The 25,540-nt window shown below is 36.3% G+C and overlaps 1 protein-coding gene across 1 annotated transcript in view; it reads right to left on the bottom strand.

The window, feature by feature from the left end:
- Positions 1–25,540, bottom strand: part of Itpr (Inositol 1,4,5,-trisphosphate receptor) — a 1,293,714-nt gene that overhangs the window by 770,599 nt on the left and 497,575 nt on the right. Inside the window, exons 24-25 of the mRNA XM_090387283.1 lie at positions 24,331–24,382; positions 10,826–10,991 (exon numbers count right to left, since the gene is read on the bottom strand). Of these exons, the coding sequence (XP_090243409.1) occupies positions 10,826–10,991; positions 24,331–24,382 (218 nt within the window). The remainder of the gene's footprint in view (positions 1–10,825; positions 10,992–24,330; positions 24,383–25,540) is intronic.

Genomic DNA, 25,540 nt, shown 5'->3' with positions numbered 1-25,540 from the left:
AAGTGCAAGGGATTGATGTGGGCAGCTGAGAGCTTGATGTGCCCCTCAATTTAAATCCTTCGAGGGCATCTACCCTGTCCTTCAAGCTCTCATATAGGCCCATAACAATGCTGAGTTGGCACCTGATTTCCTCACACTCCTTACATCGTGCACACACAAAGACATTTCTTGTCCTTTACAATATCATGTCCTGTTTCTGATTGCTCCACAAACATCAAACAAGCAGTGCATTTCAAAATGATGTGATTCAGAGGAGAACCCCCCCCCAGTTCTCCCCTGATACCCAACCCTCCCATTAGTTTGAGCCTTTTGATTTGCTGCTCTGAGTTATGATTTCTATTCAATTTCAAATAAAATTCCAGTACAAAATATAACCCTAAACTTATATCCCAATGCAGTTATAACACTATATATATATGTATTTCAGTATTGAATATTATCTCCGAGTTACATTATGTGACTTTCTTATCTCCTGTAAAGTTATATGTATTAATTTATAATGTTACATTTGCAAAAACTAGGTCATTATGTGTATTTAGTTAAAAAAGTACAATCTACTATACTCGCTATCTAGTTTTCTGTTAAACCTTACGCTATCTAGTTCGGGTATACATTGTATCGTATAACAATGGTGGCAAGTTACTAACAGTAAATCTACAGATATGTGGTATTAATCACTTTCAAAATTGTGCTATCTAAATTCAAAATAAACCACAGGGCTTGACTAGGTTTGTAAGCAACTTATAAAAAATAATGTAATATAACAATTAAGTCAATAAACCGGCTAAATATAATTAAAAACTTAGTGTTCGCGGGAGCTGCAAAACTTGTCCAACATGTGGATTAGATATCTTACCGATACTAAGTAATAACCTACAAAATCTTTATCTAAGTTTAAATTAAACTAAAGTATTGTTACTAGGAATATAGAGCAATTCTAGAAAATAAATTAATATGCCAATTTAAGTCAATAAAAAAGCAAAAATTTAAAAAAACTTCTCTGTTAGATGAAGCCGTAAAAACTTCTCCCCTTCACATGTACTCTCGTACCCAAATCTTCGATTATATCCCGGTAACTTCCAGTTATATATTTCTACCAATTTTTAATAAACAAACTTAAATGAGCATATTCTTGTTAAGCTGGTAGTAAATAAAGTGTGATGAGTATGGTGAACAAATGTGGGCGAGTAATTGGAACGTCTTATCATGGGTTGACAGCTCTCTCAGTAGCAGAATATTTCTTTATTTATTATTGATTTACCAAATATTCTGCTGACACCTACTGTGGCAACTGCAACAGTGGGTGCCGGCAGAATATTTAGCGTTACCATTAGTTGAGGCCTATGATACAAGAAAGCAAGATTATAGAGCATCAGCCAAAAAAAAAAAAAAACCAACACTTCTCATTTCACCCATCCGGTCACTCCAGATGTTTGTCTAGTTCAGCTTTAAATTTATTTAAGCCATTAATTTCCACAACAACAACAGATGGAAGTCTGTTCCAGCAATCAACCACCCACTGTCTAAAGGCAAATTTCCACACATCTATTCTACATCTGTCCTTCTCCGATTTCAATTTATGCTCCCTTAGGTTCGTAATCTGAACAAATGGAAGAATCCCATCAGAATTCAGCGTGCTCAACCCATTCAAGGCCTTATACACCTCAATCAGATCACCTTGCAGTGCCTAGTCTCCAGATGCTGCAACTTGCAGAATTTTAGCCTCTCTTGGTAAGAGAACATCTTTGTTCCTCTCACCAATCTTGTTGCCCTTCTCTGTACTCATTCTAGCAACTCTACATCGTTCCTAAAATGAGGCCTCCAGACCTGAATGCAGTACTCAAGGTGTGGCCTGATCATTGCCTTATACAAAAGTATAATAGCCTCCTTGTCTCTGCTAGCAAAATTCCTATATATTATTGACAAAACTCCATGATCTGCTCTGGCTGCCAATCTGCAATGCTCAGAGAACTTCATATCCAGCTGCACAATTAACCCCAGGTCTTTTTCTTCTCCACCTCCATGAGTGTAGTACCACACAGTTGGCACCTTTCTCTTGGGTTACTGCTACCCATACAGTACTTTGCATTTGGCAATATTAAACTTCAGTTTCCACTTCTCAGCCCATCTGCCTACCTTTTCTAGATCCTGTTGCAGTGGTATACTGTGTTTACTATCAGTAATAACCCTTCCAACCTTTGTGTCATTGTTTTAACATCAATTTGATGTCAATTTAACATTAACAAATGCAAAGTGCTACATATGGGTAGCATTAACTGCAGAATAATGTGAGGTACTACATCCACTATCCTGAATGTAGTACCAAATGTGAGGTACTACATTCAGGATAGTGGAGAATGAAAAAGACTTGAGGATAATTGTCCAGTTAGATATGAAGTTTTCTGAGAAGTGCAGACAGGCTGCCAGAGCTGCTCATGGGGTCTTGTCAATGATATGCAGGAATTTTTCTAGCAGGGATAACGATGTGATTATCCCTTTGTATAAGGCAATAGTCAGGTCACACCTTGAGCATACAGGTCTGGAGGCATTTTATGAAGGACGTAGGGTTTCTGGAATGAGTACAGAGAAGGGCAACAAGTTTGGCGAGAGGAACAACAGCGTTCTCATACTAGGAGAGGCTTAAATTCTGTAATTTGCAGCATCTGAGACTAGGCACCCGCGAGGTGATCTGACTGATCTGTAAAAGGCCTTGAATGGTTACCTGCGATTGCTCAGATTAAGAATCTGAGGGGGCATAGATTCAAATTGAGGAAAGACAGTTATCGAACAGATGTGGAGAAGTTTGCCTTTAGCCAGCGGGTAGTTGATTGCTGGAACAGAATTCCAGCTGTTGTGTTTAAGTTGACAGCTTAAATAAATTCAAGGAAGAACTGAACAAACTTTTGAAGTGAATGGATCGGTGAAATGGGAAGGTTTTTTTTTATTTATTTTTTGGCCGATGCCATATAAGCTTGCTTTCTTGCACCGTATGTATCTACTAATGCTAATGTTTAACCAAAGAAAGATAAATGTGAACAATGTATAGCACATAGCAATGATTCTGGTGAAGAAAAAGAGAAATTAAAATGCAATGAGCATTTAACAGAAAAGACTTAGGCTGCAACAAAATGAAAAGGCTTAAAGAGAATACTGGAATCAATACTAGAGTTGGTTGCTATGATCTTCAAGCTATATTTCAATGTCCAAAAGGCAATATCTGTGTTTTCTATTAGAAATTTAAGTTATGTTTTAAATTGTGACGTTTTGTAATTTGAAAACAGCTGATGTAACATGTTTAATTTGTATGAGGGAGAAGCTGAAAGAGGCATTAACAAAATTGGTACCCATATCTTTCAATTCATCCAAGAAAAAGCAACAGCGTCGGATGAAGAAATTGACATGGTCTTCTATGCCAACAATTGTGGTGGGCAAAAGAAGAACAAATTCATGGTTTACCTGTACCCGTACACTGTTTCCAAGCTTCCAAATGTAAAAGCAATCAGCCAGAAGTATTTCATAACCGGGTGCACCCAACATGAATGTGATAAAACCCCTTCTAGCTGACTGAAAGAGAAGTAAACTGTACATTAAAATGAGGTACAATTTATATTCCAGACCAGTTTGTTTCAACTGTTCAAGCTGCAAAGATGGACTATAAAGGGTTAACATTGATAAATTGGCAAAATTCTCACGAGTGTCAACTGTGACCTTTAATCACTGTAATGCAACACCACTATTCAATTTAGAGAAGTTATACGATCATTACTTACATTTTAGTAAAGTGAAAAATTTGAAATGCCTAGCCTAGCCTGAAAAATTAATACCTTTTGAGTTGTGTCAATTTTATTGTAAATGAGCAATACAGTCAAGGAAAAAAAAGAGTTCTACATCAATTATGAAGCAGTTGGTGATCAGAGGAGTTAGGCATGCTAAGAAAGATTATGAGAAGATTTGGACAAAAGTGCAAAGAAAAGTAGCAAGGAATTTCTTTGCATATCTCAATGCTAGAAGAAAAGGAATGAATTACTGGTCCACCATATTGTGAACTATTAATGATCTGCAGAGATTGTTGATTAACTGAATATTTTGAAACATGAAGAAGTTTTTAGAGATGGAGGTTAGCACTCTATCTAATACTGATTTGGGAGTTAAATGATTTTATAACAATGGAAAGTAAGGTGGAAGAGAAATTTCTGCACCTAAAAGGAAAAAAAGCAATTAGAGCTGATGGAATCTATCGAATTATATTAAAATATGCTGAAAAAGAAGTATATACACCAGTTGCTATTATAAATATTATAGCAAGTGGTGTATTTACTCAAAGATGTAAGTTTAATCAAGGGTAAGGGATTTTGCTTTGGTAAAGAAGACTACAGGGTTCTCAGACAATTTCTAAATTCTATAATAATGAGACTTACTAATGCTGTTATCAACAATAAATTCTAAATGGAAAGCATTCAAGGAAATAATCATGGAATTTATGCCTTTTCATACAATATCATGGCTTAGACCTAAATGGATGTCAAACCATTGAGATACTTGGCAGAGAAGACACTCGCATAGGATAGGTATAAATTATGAAGCAATACCGAAGTCTATGGTAGGTATAAACTAGTAATCAATCAAGTCACAAAGGAAGCAAGGCGAGCCAAGGAAGAGTACAAGAAGTCTCTGGCAAAGAATGCCAAGAAAGGCAGCACACATTTCTTTACTTACATTAACAGTAGAAGAAAAAGGCTGAATCACATTGGTCCACATAATGTCATCAGTTTAACTGTGGATGATTCTGCTCAGATTGCTGACAAGCTGAATAGGTATTTTGTTCCTGCATTCACACATGAGGAATTCTTTAGAGAGGCAGATGCCAGTAATTTATTAAACTCTAACAGTGAGATAAATAATTTTGTGATAAGTGAAAGGAAAGTGGAAGAGAAATTGTTGAAGTTAAGCATAAAAAATACAACTAAGGTAGATGGGATCTATCCCATTACATTAATTGAAGAAGCAAAGGGGGTATGCAAGCCCTTAGCCACAATTAAGAGAGAATATTTGAATACAAGGAACTACTTTGAATTCAAATATTCTCTTTTAATTCACAAAAGGCAATCAAGGGGTGGTATGACTAATTACAGAGCTTTTATCTTAACTTCTGTTCCAGGGAAAATAATGGAGTCACTGATTAAAGGAGTAAAGAGGAGATCTTGTCTGACCAATTGGATTGGGTAGTTGATGTGACAAAGGAACTGGATCCAAAAAAATAATCTGATATTATATACAGTAAAACCCTGTTATTTCGATATCGGATAATTTGAAGTAGTGTGTAATTCGAAGATAAGAGTAGTCCCCGGCAAACACCATAGGATTTTGTGTACAATGAAATTCAAAGTCATCTGATCCAGTGACCCACAAAAATATCATTTAATTCTAAATCTCCAATCATATTGCGTGTTTACGTGGAACGTTTCCATGCGCAAATGGCGTTTTCATTCTCTGTTTACCGAGCTATACATTGTTGGTTTATCAGACGGCTGCTCAACGACATTCTGGATTATTGAAATCTGCATGGGACATAACTTGAAACTTGAGAAAGGGTGTCATGGTAAGTTGCATTGTTAATGCTTGTTTAATTTTATTATGGTTTTCTTTAGTGCAGGATTTATGGGGTTCTACCGTATATAAATTTTAAATGCAATATGATAGAATACTATTGTGTATTAGATTATACTCCCTTTAAGGCAGTTTTTTTTTTTTTTTTTTTTTTCTCTTATAGAAAAATTCTATTTTGGTACAGTAAATAGAAGAAAGGGCCACAAAATGGCTATGAAGAGGAAATATAATGAGCTAAATATTTCAGAAAAGTTAAATCTGGTCCATGAGGTTGATAAAGGAGTGTAAACCAAAACAGAAATTGCAAAACAATATGGTATTCCACTTTCAACTCTCTTGACATTTCTTAAAAATTGTGATGCCATAGAAAAAGAATTCGAGAAAGGAAACAATGTTGGAAGGATGAAGAGAACACTGAATGCAAAGCATGTAGATGTCGAGAGTGAATTATTAGTGTTTTTTTTTCAGTGCAGGGCTAATAATATTCCGCTATTAGAACCTATGTGAAAGAAAAAGCTGAAAAAATTTCACTTAAGTTAGGCAAAGATTTTATGCTCCAATGGGTGGTTGCAATGATTTAAAAAAATGGCACAATATTGTAACACTACAGGTTTGTGGTAAAGGATCTTCAGTGGACACTGAGGCTGCAGAAAGATGGCAAGAAAATGTGGTCTGTTTTGCAGAGTTACAATCCAAAGAATATTTTTAATATGGATAAAAGGGGAGTTTTCTACAATGTATTGCCAGATAGAACACTGGCAATGAAGGGAGAAACATGTAGAGGAGAGAAGAAGAGTAAGGGAAGGGTAACGGTTCTGCTTTGTTGCAATTCAGATGGAAGCGAAAAGTTGCAGACTTTGATCATCGGAAAATATGAAAAACCACAATGTTTCAAAGGAGTGAAATGCTTGCCTTGCATTTACAAGGCTAACAAATATGCATGGATGATGGGAAAATTATTCTGCAAGTGGATGCAATGTCTCGATAGGAAGATGGCTAGTCAAAATCACGAAATTCTTTTCTTAATGGACCAATGTGCAGTGCACAACTGCAAAGGGCTCGCTCTAAAAAAATATTAGAGTTCTTTACCTACCAGCAAACACAACCAGCTACATGCAGCCTCTAAATTAGGGAATTATTCACCATGTTAAAGGGTTATACCAGAAAAAAACTAGTGAGATATCTCATCAGGGACACATCCAGGAACATTCCCATTACGGAAATTAGGAAATGGAATCCGCCGGACGCGATGAGGAACATCAAAGTTTCACGGGATGAAACTCCTTCCTCTGTCATTCAAACCTGCTTCAGAAAGGCTGCTTTTGGTGAATAAATTTTTTGAGCTGCAAGTTGAAATGGAGTGTGCAACCAATTTTAAAGACTATATAAAGTGTGACCATCACTACTGCAGATGACCGTGCTCCTGAGAAAAGTAGCACTGATTGTGAAGAAGGTGATGTGGTTGAATCGGAAGATAAGGAGCAAGAGCCACTGGAAGATGCACATGTTACACGTAACAACGATAGTCTTGCAATGGACAAAACATCAAAAAAGTACATGAACTATACGATAAACAAATGAAACAAACTACGTTGGATTACTTTGTTAATAAATTATAGGTTTGTGTAAATGTTATTTCAACTGTTGTCTTTTTTATGATAAAGTTCATTGTTAAATTTTTTTCTTGCTCATCTCTATAAAGAGTTTATTTTAACATTTGCCTCCGAGAACTGCGATTTGCCAACTTTTCCAGCCAGAATGATGCAGTAAGTAAATTCAATTTTTTAAAAGTTTGTTTAATCTGAACCAGGATAGTTCAAAGTGGTATTTTTTTGGTCCCTTGAATTTCAAAATATAGAGGTTTTACTGTACTTGGATTTCAGGAAAATCTTTGATATTTTTTGCATGTAAGAGACTGCTGTACAAATTGGAGCTGTGTAGCATTAAGGGAAAATTGCTGTTATAGATAAAGAGATTGAGTGGGAGAAGACAGATAGTGGTTATCAATGGACACTGCTCTTCGTAGACTAATGTTATTAGCGGAACTCTCCCCCCACCAGGGTTTGATTCTGAGCCAATCATTGTTTTCTATATTTATTAATGATAATATGAACCAGAGCTGTAATGCTCAATACGGTCTATATTGGTATCAATATTTGTAAAATAATAAGAGAAGTTTACCTCAAAATAATACGTAGAACACTTCTGTATGATACTCTTCAGCAATTAAAACGAAAAAATTGAAAATCTTACATTACAGTAAAAAATAATTAAAAATCAATTTAACGCAATTAAAAATTAAATAAAATAATTAAAAGAAATTGCAAAACAATTTATTTTCCTTCCTGAAGCTAACAACACTTTTCAACCGTATGTGATGATCACAGGAACAAAAATTACCGAATAGAGGTGAGCATGAAACTTAAATAGGGATTATTTGTCTTCACACATGCACGTAAAAGCCCATGAATCAGAGATTAGATATGGCCACAAACATTAACAAAATTCTCATGTAATTTAATTTCGATGGCTTCTGCAATTAATAGTCTGGCATAATTACGTTGGACACTAAGTATTTTGGCCTCATTAAATAAAAAAAGTATGTTTTTCGTTAACGGCATGAAAGGCTAATTCTGACGCTGCTGAACTAGAAGCACGAACTGAGGCTGCGTGTTGATTAACATGAAAATTGAGAGGAAACTGCATAGAACCCTGATACAATGAGTCGCAATCGCCGCAAAAAAATGTTGTATGCCAAGTCATTTATTTGTGTCGCAAATGAGGAAAGGACTGAGTGATTTTTTAGTATAGTGTGCAATTTCCGTATTGGCCTGGCCACAATTTTAAATTCAGTATCTTTAAAGAATCTATTAAGCTGATTGTGCCACTGTTCAACATATGGGAACATATGTTGAACAGTTTATTTTATTTCTGTTGAACATATGTTCAACAGAAATAAAGTATTTTTTGATATTACAATTGTTAGTTGGCGTAGTATTTTGTAGTAGTAGTGGCATGTGCATGAGCTCATGCAGCATCAGCCAAAAAAAAAAACAATCCCCCCTAAATATTTGTCCAGTTTCTCTTTAAATTTATTTAACCTATCAACTTCCACAACGACAGATGGAAGTTTGTTCCAGCAATTAACCACCCGCTGGCTAAAGGCAAATTTCCGCACATCAATTCTACATCTGTCCTTCCTCGATTTCAATTTATGCACCCTTAGGTTCGTAATCTGAACAAGTGGAAGAATCCCATCAGAATTCAGCATGCTCAACCCATTCAAGGCCTTATACACCTCAATCAGATCACCTCACAGGTGCCTAGTCTCCAGCTGCTGCAATTTGCAGAACTTAAGCTTCTCCTGGTAAGAGGATCCCTTCATTCCTCACTAATCTTGTTGCCCTTCTCTGTACACGCTCAAGCAAATCTATATCCTTCCTAAAATGAGGCCTCCAGACCTGCACACAGTACTCAAGGTGTGGTCTGACCATTGCCTTATAGAGAGAGAGAGAGAGAGAGAGAGAGAGAGAGAGAGAGAGAGAGAGAGAGAGAGAGAGAGACAATCACCTCCTTTTCCCTTCTAACAAAACTCCTGTATATCATTGACAACACCCCATGACCTGCCTTGGCAGCCTATTTGCATTGCTCAGAAAACTTCATATCTGACTGCACAATTACTCCCAGGTCTTTTTCATTTTCTACCTCCTTAAGTGTAGTACCACACAGTTGGTATGTTTCTTTGGGGTTACTTCTACCCATATGCAGTACTTTGCATTTTTCAATGTTAAACTTCAGTTGCCACTTCTCAGCCCATCTGCCCAAATTTTCTAGATCCTGTTGATGCAGTAACACACTGCCATTACTGTCACTAACAACCCTGCCAACCCTTTGTATCATCTGCAAACTTCAATACTAAGCCTGATATACCTTCATTAATATCATTGATAAATATACAAGACAGCGGTGGACCCAACACTGAACCCGGTGGGACTCCACTAATAACATTAGTCCACGAAGAGCAGCACCCATTGATTACCACCCTCTGTTTTCTCCCACTCAACCATCCTTTTATCCATTGTAGCAACTTACCCTTAATACCATTCTGCTCCAATTTGTACAGCAGTCTTCATGTGCGACAGTGTCAAAAGCTAGGGGTGTATCCTATCTCTAGCTTGTACCCTAACTTGTACCTATCTCTAGCTTGTACCTCTAGCTTGTACCCTCGGTTTATTTTAGCAAGGGGATAACCCCTGTTAAAGGATCTGCTGGTTAATATTTGTATTTCTGTGCCCAAAGCAGATTCCGTTGTTGAATATTTATAGGCATTTAGAAATTGATTAAAGAAAATCTTTTGTAAGTGAATGGGTGATAGCTGTTATAATGTAGAAGCATTCCAGTGTTTGTAGGTATACAATAGATGTTAAATTGGATTTTATTCGAGTTCCGAGTAAGCAAGAAATTTAGAAAATTTAATGACTTCACTAAAAGAGTGAAAGATTTAATAACATCACTAAAAGTGACAAATCTGCTATTTGTTTAAAACTCAGAATACTTCCATGAGAGATGTTTCAAGATTTACTGGTCTCTCATCAGACAGTGGATGGCCTCTATTAGCAACCTTATGCTGAACAGTGCATAATATATCAAATCCAAATAAGTGTTATGTGGAAGTGAACCATCTAAATAAAAACGTAACGAAGTAGCTATCACTGGAGGGACCATAGTGCCACCAATACAACTCTGCTACCTTTACTACTTTGCTCTGAAAGGCCATTATTTATTTAATTTTAAGAATCATTTATACACACTACTTGACTGCACATTTAAATGCAATTCTTCATTCACTCTTTGGCATAAGACTACTTAACAGAGGCAATCTGCCCTCTGATAAGATCCAGTAAATCTTGAAACAGCTGTTGTGGTGTCTTCAACTATTACGAGTTTTAAAGTAATGGCAGATTCACCTCTTTTTGGTGATGTCATTCAATTTAAAATAATATTAGCAATTTAGTCCACATTATGATAATAATTTTTTCTCCAAAGTGAGCATTGAGCATAATTCCAGACCTTGCAGTTGTCAGTGTAGTGACTTCTGTCCTCAAGACAGAAATATGGAATGCAAAGATTAATACTATTATTAAAAAAAAGTTTCAATCAATCATTTTTTTTAAATTTACATGTATTAAATATTAATTGGAAAAAAATAACAACATACCTGTTTGAAAGCTTGCAACACCTCTTGACGCTGACTGAAATGTCGAAAAAGCAGCTGAAGGGCACCAGAGACCAACGGAGGATAGTCGTGCATAGTCAAATGTAAGAGTACTCTTAAGAAAGCTCGTCCTCCTTGTCCATCAAGATCAATTTCTGAGTAATCATCCCTGCAAAATAATTCGACAATAGTTAAGAGAATATCATCATTTACTTTATTTTTTGAGGACAACTTAAAAATAAAAATCTCATAAAAAACTCTCTGAAATATGTGTGAAAGGCGTGGGCTGATGTATGTAAAAATGACAGACAGGAAAATTGCTTCTGACCATCATGCACACATCATAATTAACAATTCTGCAAGCACATTGGGATATACAGTCGAATCTCTACATAATGACCCAGTAGGGGAATTCATTATACCAAAAGGATGTTATATAGACTGTTCTTAAAATCAGCATCAAAACAACTAAAAGCTTGAACATTAAATGTATTTCTACTAATACAATATAATATAATCTTATTTATAATATGTAGTACAGTATTAAACAAGAAAATTATGATCGTAAATTTCACTACATAGGCTATATTCCTAACAAGAAAATTGTTTCATACTTTAAAATAATCTGTCAGAACACACTGTTTCAATGGTAGAGCGTGTTTTAAAAGAGAATTATGAAAGTGCGTGATAGCAGTTATTTCACTTTCACAATTAGGCTGTGCTTGAAAAAAAATCAACGTACAAGTTCAAATCCTTGATGAGCATCTTTCACTAAAAGATCTTGTTCAATCCCAGTAGGTTCCTCATCTTCACCCCAACAAATTTCAGAAGATTCCATTACATCTGCAATGAGTTCCTCTTCATCCATGCATATCCTGAAACATTCAATGTCTGCTTCCACTTCTGCATAATCTTTGAAGCTTAAGTTTTTACAAATAGCTTTGAAATTGAAAAAAAAAAGCATGCACACTTGTTAGCATCAGTTATGCAATTTTGGCATACAAAAGCCAAAATTGAATACATTTTCTGGAATTCTGATTTATAAGCTCATTAAACTGAATCAAGTGTAGAGAATATTACCACATCAGAAAAAGAAAAAAGTAACAAGCTTATTTTATTTTTTCGTGATTTGTTCTCAATTTCCTGCCACATTATTTTAAAATTCTGGTTTCATTTTTAACAATAATTTCGCTCTAATGTTGGACAATCAAAATAAGATCAGATTAATATTTTAAAAGATTTACATATAAAGTGTTAATTTTCACAAGGAAACACTCAACAGAGCCCATGCAAATTACAGGAACTAAGTATATGTAAATACAGTCGATTCCGGTTATTTGGGACACATCGGGACTAGTGCATTTTGGCCCGATTAAGCGGCTGCCCCAATTATCCGAAGTTTCACGTAAATAGTTAAAAATACAATTTACCCCCCCCCCCCCCTTTACAATTAGTTCACTGTACAATCAAATCACGTTACGACGAACTCAAAATAGTAAAGTACCGTTCACTATACGATGTGCAGTAAGCGCCGGTCATTATGATCATGTTTGTGAATTGAATTTTAATTCTATTAAACAGCGATTCTAATTAGCGAAAATAGGAGGAATATTATCCACAGGCTATAAAAGTAAAGATATATTAAGCACAAATTTACCTTTATTATCTTACCAATTAAAAAATTAAATTATACGTGAAAATTGGAAGAATTACGTGATAATCGGAATAATTAATACGTACTGTAATATGTACATACTAACTAAACTAGTTGACATTTCTGTTCACTGACGTTTGTTGGTGGGGGCTGAAATTTAAAACAGTAAAAAGATAAGCAATCAATAACAAAGAAGAGGGCACACACAAATTGCAAGTAACACAACACGCGCAAGTGAGAACGGAGTAACAAATTAGGAAGCTTTAAAAATAGGAATGAAGAGAAGATTCTGAAAATTATTTTTTTCATATGATTGAAGATTCCATGGAAGTGTAAACACATTTTACCATAATAACCCACAGAATTCCAGCTGCCGGTATTATCGCAAATTCAATAAGATCGAGTTTACTGTCTGTTTATGATAGATTGCACTTAACAGAAAAGCCCAATAAACAGGTGACTGCTAATTGTTTTTATTGTTTTATGGTTGTGACCTCCAAAAATCCGACCGAACTACGTGGTACGGTCGGAGACAATTGTAGGGTAATCTCCAGTGCTGAGGTCTCCTGCCCCGATTAAATGGCATTTTGTCCCAATTAAGCGAAGTAAACCCTGGCTATTTTCTCGATTGGTTTTTGTTTTTTAAGATTTGCCCCAAATAAACGGCTGCCCCGATTAACCGGTGGCCCAAATAACCGGAATCCACTGTATTTGAGCTCACATGTATTCCAAATATATATCAAACACTGATGGGGAAAGACAACAAAAGCTGAATAAGAAAAGTCACTGCCAAGAGAGCTAAAAATATAGAAAAATAATTATTTTCATAGATGAATACAAAAAAAAAAAAAAAAAAACAAAGGAGAGTGATTCAAATAAGCCCCTTTCTTAATCAAAGTGTCTTCTGCTGGGCTTTCTGAGACTGATTTGGGCTTATATTTCATAATGATCTTTACAGTTGAAATTCCACTAGAACCACATGGAAAGAGTGACAAGGAGTCAGACTGATGGAAATTAAAATGAATATAGAAATCTCAGAAAAGAGCCTATGGAGAAAACTATTGAAGCTGAGTGAAAGTAATGCTACAAGAGTCAATGAAAGCATTATGCTGATTAGAAAGTAAATGAGATCATTTAATATTACACTCTGGGATGATACCCCTAAACTGGAGAATGTTAATTCCTCCCCATTCCACAAAGGACATGATGGGAAACAATATGTGGTTAAGGATAAAATAAAGGACAATCTCAAAAGGAATGGTATCCTTAAAATTTTGTGAAGGGGAAGACTTGTTACCTGACCAATTTAGTTAATTATTATCATGATGATAAAAACAATTCAAGGCATGAAACAACTTTCACATTATTTATCTTGACTTCAATAAGTTTTTGATACAGTTCTCCATGAAAGGCTATTATATCAACTGGAACAAACTGGGATCATTAGTAAGATCCTTATTAGATAAGGGGCTGACTTAAGAGACAGAATACAGAGGGGTCATAAATGGATATTCCTTATGGTGGACCAATGTAGCAAGTGGAGTTGCTCAGGGATCGGTATTGGGGCCACTTCTGTTTCTTATCTTTCTTAAAAATCAATGAGGGAGTGCAGGGAAAGTTGTCAAAGTTTGTTGATGAAACTTCAGTTACAAAATAGCAACTAAAGTTTAATACTTTTAACTGTAAGATTTCGCACCTGGAGATGGAGTTATCCAGGAGTTACTTATAAGCCAAGGGAAATGGATTGGAGTGGAGTTAAGATGTCAGAATGAAAAAAGACTGAGGTTCTGATTTGATCAGACAAGAAGTTATTCATAATAGCTACAATAATACACGAACCATATAACTGAAACTTTATGAAAATAGGAATAATATAGCATAAGATCAGATCAAATTAAAATGATAAAATAAAATATAAAGAATAGCAATTACACTATAAGGAATAAAAGCGATAAAAACAACCATAGTTTTCAGAGGCGGCTGCCTCCTTTATCAACAGTAAGACTTATCGTGTCATGGTCCATCCTTAAATAACTACAGGATCACGGCTCGCAGCACGCGTTACCACAAGAGCATGGGCAGTATCCTCTACATGTGCACTGAAACCGAAAATGGCTCAGCAGCGTTCCAGGTGGAACCGTTCATCACATCCCAGAATTATGGTTTCAAAGAGGGGATGAACAGACGAAGTGGAACAGATGAAGAGAGCCGTTTGCACACATAGCCACCACATACACCCCCTTTCCTCAATATCCTGGCTTAACTGAGTGAATCACTCAAGTATTACTTGCTTGTCAGACACGCAGTGTGCAACAACCAAGGCACACAGCTGTGTCAAAGGTTAAAGATCCTATACCTAAAGAAGGTACAAGTGGGGTCATATAAGAGATTGAATGACCAGATTGTAGGAAGTGCTATGTTATGTCTCACTAACATATATTAATGTAATAAAGGCTGCAGATTATGGGAAATCTGCTGTGACCAAACATTTTTGGGAGGAGAACCACCAAATTTCACCTGCAATGCTGTTATAGGATCAACCATTCACACATATTTTGGAATCTTATATGGCTCAAGAGGTTACGGATTTGCTCTTCTGAGCATAATACCATTAATAGAGACAGAGAAATCCATATTCATCCCCTCTATGAAACCGCAATTCTGGGACAGGATGAACAGTTCCACCTGGCATGCACCCGAGCCATTTCCGGTTTCAGTGCACGTGTGGAGGATACTGCTCATGTTCCCAGTAATACAAGCTATGAGCTGTGCTCCTGCATTTATTTAAGGATATACCATGACAAGTTAAGTCTTACTGTTGATAAAGGAGGCAGTCACCTTTGAAAACTATGGTTGTTTTTATCAACAATAAGACTTAACTGTTCTTAATTAAATCATTTTAATTTGTTCCAGTCTTATACTATATTACTCCTCTTTTCATAAAGTTACAGTTATACAGTTGGTGTATTATTGCAGTTATTATGAATCAGAGCATTCCCAAACCCAGAGGCCTATTTGAAGAACAGACAAGAAATTGTCCATGCAGTGTAAACAAGCAGATAGGAAGGCATATATGGTGTCTTGTCTATGATACATAGGATTTTCATAAGTAATAAAAAGAATGTCACTGTTCCTTTACATAAGCTGATGGTGAGATTGCACTTAGAATATTGTGTCTAGGTCTGGAAGCTACACCTAACGAAAGACAAAGTTTCATTAAAGGGTTCAAAGAAGATTGGTAAAGGGTACTAATCAATGTCTGCATGAAGTGTGGCTTATAAAGCACAGACTTCAAAGCTCAGCAACCAGACATCTTGGGAGAACATGATTGAATTATATAAGCTTAGGACATTTTAAGTTCCTATTTATTGACTGGAACTTGTGAGTTGCTCGCACATTTGTAAGACTTTTGTGGATTTATTCGATGAATGTTTTCTACAGCAGGATGTTTGAGAGGCAACCAGAGGAAGTAATACTCTTGATCTGATTATCAGCAGTAATTATTCATACATTAAGAATCTGCAGATAAAGGAACCATTAGTTGGCAGTGATAAAAGTAATTACAGACCTGTTAGTTTAACTTGTGTATTCGTGTGGGAATACACTTGTGCAAATACTTTTAACTTGTGTAAAAGTGTATTCATGTGGGATTTACTCAAAGATGTAATTACTATCAGGGGTAAAGGGAAAGGTTTTTACTTTTGCAAAGATGACTATAGTGGTTTCAGACAGTTTTTAAATTCTATACAGTGGGACCAACTAATGATGTTACCAAAAGCAAATTCTAAATGGGAAGCAATCAAGGAATTAATCTTGGAAGCTACTAGGCTTTTGTTACCAACTAAGAAATACTGTTCAAGGTTTAGGCCTAAATGGATGTCAGTTGAACTAATGAGACCATGGAAGAAAAGAAAAGTGCATGGAATGCATATAAATTATCAGGAGACACAGACGCCTTTGGTAGATATAAGCTAGTCTGTAATTGTCACAAAGGAGGTCAGGAAAGCAAAGACAGATTACGAGAATCTCTGGCATTAAGGAAGAACAGGAGAGACTTCTTTACTTATGTAAACTCGAGACGGAAGGGAGCGAATCAGGTTGGTCCACTTGATATTGATGGTTCAACTGTTGATGATCCTGCTCAGGTAGCTGTCAAACTGAATGAGTATTTTGCATCTACATTCACAAATGAGGAGTTATTCAGGAAAGAGAATTCCAGAAGTTTATCAAACTCTAACAGAAAGCTAAAGGACTTTGTAATAACTGAAAGCAATCAAGTGTCACTGCTGAAATGGTACAGAAATGACCACAAAATGTCTGAACAGAAAACACTGCAATTATTCTCAACAAAATATTTTGACCTTACACATGGTGTTTTGCTCCATTTTTCATATTAATTCCATGCATACACCACCACTAAAATAGCTTAGTTATTGATTATTTTTTAATTAACTTCTTTTTTATTATTCAGATTCAGTATTAATATTTATTAATTCCAGTTTTAGTATTTATTATTACTATTTACATAAAAAACTCAAAATTATTTAAAGCAAGAGGAGTAATGATCACTAATAAGTTAACACTTAGCACCTGGGAGACCAATTGGGATGGTAGTAAATGAATAGCAATGACAGCATGCAGTACAGAAATGACCACAAAATGTCTGCTCATAACTTATACACTTGGAGTAGCTGAATTAATGTTGGAGGAAGAATGGGACTCAAGAATTATTATTCCATATAGACATGAAATTCTTCATGCAACACAGACAGGTTGTAAGGGCCCAGGTATTGTGTTGATGACTTACTGAACAACTGCATATAGGAATAGAGAGTTATAATTCCACTAAATAAGGAAACTGTAAAACCAAATTTGAAATACTATGGCCAGACATGGAGGCCACACTTCAAAAAGAGAACTAGTTGAAAAGAAGAAGAACTCTTTATTGAATACAAAACGCACGTGCTGTACACAATACCCTTCACGGCTACAAGCCAGGGGTTTACAGTAAAGGCTAATACAAGGTTACAAAGGCTAATAAAATATTATAGTAAAGGCTAATAGAATGTAATAAGGATGAGATAGGAGAAAAAAAAAAATTACTACTAATTATACAAGTGTAGGAAAGCAGATGAAAAATTTGCACATGAACATATATACACAACGGCATGTTATCATGTTAAATTATTCTCCAGGGAGCAGTCCTTTTAGAGTGCTGGAGTCATCTAAGCAGGAGCAGAAAGTTGGAACAATGTAGTGAGGGATCCATGGGAGTGATCGACAGGTCCTTGGGAGCAGCTTCTAATGTTCTGTGACGTGGTCCTGAGAAGGAAGTGGATGGAGTAAGTTCTGCCTGTATTTTTTATCCAATGCAAACTTGTAGAGGTCGCCATCCAAGGAGTATAGTTACTTCAGCATTTGCACGGGTAAGAACCGATCAGATAACTTTAACCAGTTTGGGGTGGCCTAAAGGACTGGATTGGCCCGAAGGCTTGGGACTGGGATCCTCCAACTGCAGTTAGCCCAGAAGTCTGGGTCCGAAATAATGCCAACCATCATTTTTACAGCAAAGACGAGTCTTCTCTCATCAGACAGGAAGACGTCTGATGTTTATAGCTGCTGCTATTTGGGTGGTCCTTGGTGCAGGGGGAAGCTGAAATAACATATGGCCCACTTCAGTAGCCAAAATTAGCCTGCAAAAATCCGTCTCAGATGTGTTGGGGCAGTTTAGGTCCAGACTTCTGCTCCATAAAGAATGACCGGATAGACACATGTCTTAATATACCTGCTGCATGCACCCAATGGCCTGGTCAATGGACGTACATAAGTTGTTGTTTAAGCATTCACCGGAGTCGACAGAATTTTTTTTTGCAGGTGGTCTATGTGTGGTAGAAAGGAGAGCTTCTGTTCAAAAATAATGCCCGGATCGGTGTGTTGCTGAACAGCAGAAATTGCAGATCCTCTTATATTGGGTTGCACCATTGTTGGGTTCCGTTTGAGCGAGAAGGTCAACTGTTTCTACTTCTCAGGATTGATATGAAGGCCGAAACTGGAGAGGAAGGCCTCGAGGTTCTGCATTTTCTGTACGATTAAGACATTTGTGTATTCAGCAGTGTCTCCGGGGTTGATAGCAGTGAACAGCTTTATATCATCAGCGAAGGTGATAATATCGGTTCGGCCCGTCATGAAAGGCAGAAAAAACAGCTGAGAACAAAATACCAGAGAGGGCCCCACCTTGTGGGGCTCCAGCTGTAATAGTTCTGGTGTAGCGCTGATTGGCATTGCAAACAATAATAGTCCTGTTCTGAAGCATTGTCTGAATGAACCAGAGCACATCTCCGCCAATGAGGTAATACTCACATTCACGCATTAGTAGCCTTACTAACGCATGAACGGATACGGAATCAAATGCTGCCTGGACGTTGATATACGTAACGGTGATTTCCGAACAGTGCTCAAATGCCTCGAGGATCTTGGTCCAAAAAGGTCCAAAGACATGCCTCGTGAAATTGGAGGAGGGAGCCTCATATACCATATGGGCCACAGAGCTTAGTAACTATACAGGGTGTCTCAAAAATACACGGCATAATTTCAGGAATGAGTTCCTCATATGTAGACAATAAAAATATTTTATATCAACATAGTTCCGGAAATGCTAGGTTTCCGAGATTTGAAGGTCTGTCTATGACACTTAACTGTTCACATCACCTTATAGTAATTGTTTAAAATATCCACCCTCTGCCTGAATACAGGCCTCACATCGACATCTCGTGGACTCATGAAGATGATGCCAAATTCCTGGCATGTTTTGTATTGTTTCACAACCTTCCACAATTCAATTGCTAAGAGTTTCAAGTCATACACAAATGACTTTAAATGGCTCCACAAGAAGAAATCTAGTGGGTTTAAACCAGTGAGCGCAGAGGCCAGGCAGTTGGTCCACCTCTACCTATCCACCGACCAGGAATCCTTTGATTCAGGTAATTGCGGGCTAGGTGGCTGAAATGTGCGGGAGTGCCATAGTGCATGAAGTGTGTTTGTTGACAAATTATCAGTGGCATGTCATCCAAGAAATCAGGCATGTAGTTTTCCAGAAAGTTTCTGTACACCTCCCCCGTGAGTTTATTTGGAAGTACATGAGGCCCAAAAACACCCGCCAAGATGTTGAGGCTGAACCACTTTTGGTGATGTGATGGAAGAATTGCATGTGGGTTTTACTCAGCCCATACATGCTTATTGTGAAAGTTTTGGATTCTGTCTCATGTGAACTGTTGTTGTTGTTATTTGGTTTTTAGGAGCATTAGCAACTAAGGCCATATTGCTCCGGGGATATGCGGTGGTCATTCCCTGACCTTTCCGCATCCTCCATATTTGGTGGTCATGGGCCCGAACCCCGGTTTAATCAAGAAGCATGTGCTATGCACTGTTGCTCCTGCCCACCTGGCTATGGAGGCGCCAAATCTCGTGTGAACTGTGCTTTATCTGTGAATATCACTAAGGCAGGAAAGTCAGGAGTTGTACCACACTGCTGCAAGAACCACTGACAGAACATTACTCGCGCAGGGTAATCTGCTGGTAACAAGGCCTGTAGCCGTTGCAGATGGTAAGGATACAGTTGGTGTTCTTGCAAAACTCTCCAAAAAGTCGAATGTTGAACAGCCAGTTGCATTACTATTCTGTGCGTGCTGATTCCAGGAGTGGCATGCACAACATCCAAAATCTCCTCCTCTACTTCAGGAGTCATAGATCTTGGTCGTCCTCTGTCGGCAGCACGAGGTGAAGGGCCCATGTTCACAAAGGAGGCGATAGATACCTTCAAACGTTTTCCTGTCTGGACATCTTGGTTCTGGGAACCTTTCAGGGTACAAGCGACAAGCCTCCAGAGCATTGCTGTCCACCAAACCTACATAAAATGCATATCCACTTGTTCTTGATTTGAGTACATGGTCAGAATGGAAAACCACCAGATTCTGTCAGTACCTTGTGATGAAGGAAATCACCTGCAGGAGATAAGACATCCCGGTTAATAACTCGGGAACCAAGCATTTTCGGAACTATGTTGATTTAAATATTTTTATTGTCTACCTATGAGGAACTCATTCCTGAAGTTATGCAGTGTATGTTTGAGACACCCAGTATAGTTTAGAGAAGATTTAATTGAAATTTACAAGGGAGACAGTAAAATAAATGAAGGTGAAATTTTCAGGGTATTAACAACCTTTGTTATGTTTATATCAGGTTTAAAAGGTAACCAAAATGCTGTGATGCAACACTAATATTTATTACAACACAGCCCAACATGCCCATAATACAACAGGCAGTCAATATATGAGTAATGTAAAAGTAAAGGTGCATGAAATGAACTCTGATTCTGTCAGCACACTGATTGAACTCTGCTATTAGCATCAATGGTTCATTTTTGTTTAATAGCTTGGTATACATTTCTGTTTGTTATTTGCTTGTGTTAAGTAAGTTTAAGTACACAGAATGAACTTTCAATAAAATCATGAATTTTGTTCTGATTTAGATCACTCAGCTCAAAAGTGTTCGCTTTTAGCTGTGAATTCTAGATTCTTAATTTTCAACCACTATTTAGAAATTTTTGGAATGCTGAGGATTTCACTATGTTGTTATTTCTCTATATTCTAAAAAAGTACAATACACTGAATGACTATCTCAAATATAGGTAGCAGTAAACATGTTAATGTCTAGTACAGGTGACCCCCGCTTAACACTGATAGTTCATTCCGGGAAAACAGAGCGCTAAGTGAATCCACGCTAAGCGAGCGCCATATTCCCATAAGGTAACATATGTATTTGTGAGTTGCGGTCTATTCCATAGGATATTTTCTAATCAATAATAAATGGTAGTGAAAATATGCATCAATGTCGATTAAAAATATTTAATATTCAAAATTTTGAACATATAAAATATTCTACATTATATACACATATAATTATGAGGTAATTAACTAACGAAAATCATGAATTTATTAATTCGATGGCCCTGTGCTCTCGAGTTTTCGTATCTTTGGACTGAAAAATGTGTCAATTTTGGGTTGTGTTTTGGCCCTCTTCCTCTCATTGTACAACATCATGTAGGGATTCATTTCTTTCTTCAAATTTCTTATTACCTTGGCACTTCGTTCCATGTCAGGGTCGTTCTCCCGGAAATAATCACACATTTTTTCGAAGTGTTCAAAAGCTTCACTAAGTCTTTTTGCAGTCAGCGACTTCATCGGTTCTTCATCTATAGTATCTTGATCATCATCTCCCTCAATAGCAAGCTCTTGTTCTTTTATAATTTCCATTAGTTCTTCATTAGAGAGGCCATCCCTGTCGTTGTCGATCATCTCTTGTACGATGTCTTTGTTAATTTTGTGTAATCCTGCTTCTTTTCCGAGCTCAACAATTTGTGTTTTAACATTTTCAACGGAATCATCAGGTTCCTGGGAATGCTTTATGCAATTTTTCCAAAGTTTCCTCCACACTCCATTCATAGTTTTCTGAGTCACTTCATCCCAGGCACTTGAAATGTTGTAGATGGCGGTTTTAATGTTATAGGATTTCCAAAACTCCTTTAAGCTTGGTATATTTTCAGTGTTGATGGCTTTAATAGCTTGGGAAAAGGTGTTCCTTATGTAGTACGCTTTAAATGTTGCAATTACTCCCTGGTCCATTGGTTGGATCAGAGACGTAGTGTTTGAAGGCATGTAAAAAACTTTTATGTGATTGTTCAAGTCTTCTAAGCTCTCTTTGCTTGGGTGTCCTGGCGCATTGTCCATGATTAGAATAGCTTTATAACCAATGTTATTTTTTGCACAATATTTTTCCACTGCAGGACAGAAGAAATCAGCATACCAATCAATGAAAAGCGGCCTGGTTACCCAAGCTTTTTTATTAGCCTTCCAGATTACAGGTAGGTTTGATTTAGCTAAACCTTTAAGAGCCCTTGGATTTTCGGAATGGTAAACTAAAGGGAGTTTTAATTTAAAATCCCCCGCAGCGTTACCACCCAACAACAAAGTTAACCGATCCTTCGCCGCTTTGGAGCCTGGCATGTTTTTTTCTTCTTTCGATATGAAACTTCTTTTAGGCATTCGTTTCCAAAAAAGACCTGTTTCATCTATGTTAAAAACTTGTTGAGCAGTATAACATCCCTCTTCAATAATTTTAACAAATTCTTTTTTGAAAGTTTCGGCTCCTTGTTGATCTGCACTTGCAGCTTCTCCCTGTATTGCTACGTTGTGCAGGTTATAGCGCTTTCTAAATCTATCAAACCAGCCCTTACTAGCGTTAAATGGTTCCACATTTTTTTCGGGGTGAGCTTCCTTTAAATCTTCATATAGGCTCTTCGCTTTTTCTTTAATAATAATTGAACTTAACGGAATTCTACGTTGAATGTTGTCTTCAATAAAATTATGTAGAAGTTTCTCCATTTCAATCATAATAGCCGGCCTAGCCCCGGTCAATTTAGTTGCCTGCAGGGGAACAGCTGTTTTTCCAGTTGCTAAAATTGATTCTTTATTTTTTATGATTGTTCTTACAGTCGAATCTGCCAGTCCTAAATTATTGCACACATCCACTTGTCTTTGACCAGAATCAATTCTCTTCAAAACATCTAATTTAATTTTCAAACTCAATGTTTTTCTTACCTTTCCAATCTTTGCACCGTGTCCAGACATTGTTGCTTTTTCATTCTTATCCGCCATAACTCTCTGCAGATGTAACTGCGTTGCACTGATTGTGATAAGATGTTCGAATACAGTAAACTGTCTGTATGTCTAACACTGTATGCACTGAATGATATCTAGAATTCCTCTGGCAAGTGAGCTGAAGATGGTGACAAATGTTTTATTTATCTGAAAAGTTCGATTTTACCGTGCAGTAAAATCAAATGGTTGTTTATTGCAGGAAAAGTACTGTAAATCAATTATGGTGTGACTCCTGGAGAATGTTTATGGAATTTTGAAAACAGTAAAACAAACAAATTTTATGTACTTCGGATGAGCACAAGGTCAGGAGTTCAAAAGACAAGAGAATACTGTACAAGAAACAGCATCGCATTTAGCACTCATGGGATTGATTGTGTGAAAAACATTTTGCAAGTTATAGTTCCCACAGTAAAACAAAAGAAGAGATAGGGAGTAAATCTACTTTTAGTATCTTTCTATTACAGGTCAGAACAGAAAATGCAGACTTCGTAACAACATATGACACTGGATGGTAAATTTTTTCAACGTGTGTACTAAAAAAGAATTTCTCCCTTGAAACTATCCACACCAAGAAAATAAGAGCACATTGAAAGTTTCAATTTTGTACATAGAGTAGAAATTATAAAAATAATTACTGTAGTTAATTTCATGGTGGTTATTTTCTCCTTTTGCCAAAAAAAAAAAAAAAAAGGCTCAAAACAGACTGGACTGAAGACAGATTTGCCAATAATTCAATCTGTATGCTAGTAAAATAGCATTACAGTGAGTTTTGACAGCGTTATAGTCAGATATGGGTTATAATGTAAGAACAGCGTTATAGCGAATCAGCGTAAAGTGAACCGTGTTATAACGGGGGCCTGCTGTATATAACTAAGGGACAAGAGTTACAGACTAGTCTATTTCCCTTTAGCCAGCTAGTTGTTAATCATTAAAATAAGTTGTCTCCATAGGTAGATGAGGCTGACAGCTTTGAAAAATTCCAAGTCGAGTTATAAGAGGAATAGACTAGAGAGAGGTGTTTTTTTTTTTTTTTTGTAGCTGATATAGTAAAAGCATGGCTTAGTTTTAAAACTGTTTAGCAAATATTAATGCTAATTCTAATAAAAAGTGAGTACCAATTATAAGAAAACATTTCTTACTTTCCACCAAAGATTGCTTCTGCATGTTGACCAATCCTTTCCAAATCAATTCCTGAAAAACAGTGTATTTCATTAATATGAAAATTAGACAATTAAATTCATTCTTTATAAGTGCAAATTAATAAAATGAATGAAGAATACTACAATATTAATTGTATTAATAATACAACTTATGTGACCTCCTTTAGTTTGTATGAAGGTATGGTTGGGTGTTGTGATTTAAACGATTCAGTTTTGAAAAAAAAATTTATGCAGTGTCATGATATTCAGTTCATTAAATTATATACCATCACAGGTATATGCCATTCGGCATAAATTTAGACTTTTAAGAAAGGAATGAGATGGCATGTCTCTTCATAGCATTAAATGCTTTCCTCTGCAGTAACTATTCCACTGATATAATGCTTAACCTGTTGCTAATCCACATAGGATCTGACAGGTACCCTTCAAAAATCTTTTGCACATTAATCATTAATTAATGATTAAAAATCTGAATTTATTTCTACTTTCCTAAATATATTTTTACTTTTATATGATATGATTTAGAAGTGAAAAAGTTATTGTTTAATTAGAATTATAAATGCAAAGAACCTGTGAAGTACCATACAATTCTTCATTTTTGCCTCCTCCCCATTAATTTAATGTGTTAGTTTCATTTTCAGCATCTTGTAAACAACAGATTGTGTGCATGGATATTTTGAAATCGGTGCATTGGCCTGTTTGTTTTACATTTAATTGTTGTACAAAATGTTTTTCTTTTTTTTCTCAATCATTATTATTATTAATGTAAAACAGTTGTCTGTTTTCATTATATTATTATCATTCATCCATTTTTGCTTTATTTATTTCACAAAAACATATCAATATGTGTGCAAAAGTAAGTTTAAAATTTTTCTCGGTTAATAGGTCTCTATTAACAGAGAAAATGGAAGTGACTATTAGTTTCAGGTTTATATATTGTGACTGTAATTTTGTTTTTAATTTTCAGCAGAAGAAATATTTTTGTTATTCTTTAAAAATAACAACAATTGCATACAATTACTGCAATCCATTAAGAAAAGCAAATTGGGCTTCGGTTTCAAATTTTTCGTGTATACCATGTGCCAAATTCAAAAAGACCAAAAATTTTTTTCCATAAATAAAAAAAAAATAATAATGGCCTGATAAGTTTGTAACAAGCACGACACAACTACGAATTAGGAATAAGTTA

Source organism: Mastigoproctus giganteus, chromosome 13 (assembly GCF_048544385.1).
Source record: "Mastigoproctus giganteus isolate SK-2022 chromosome 13, ASM4854438v1, whole genome shotgun sequence".
Taxonomy (NCBI): Eukaryota; Metazoa; Arthropoda; class Arachnida; order Uropygi; family Thelyphonidae; genus Mastigoproctus; species Mastigoproctus giganteus.
Note: the sequence above shows the minus strand (reverse complement) of the source record. Positions and strands in the feature narration are given on the sequence as shown.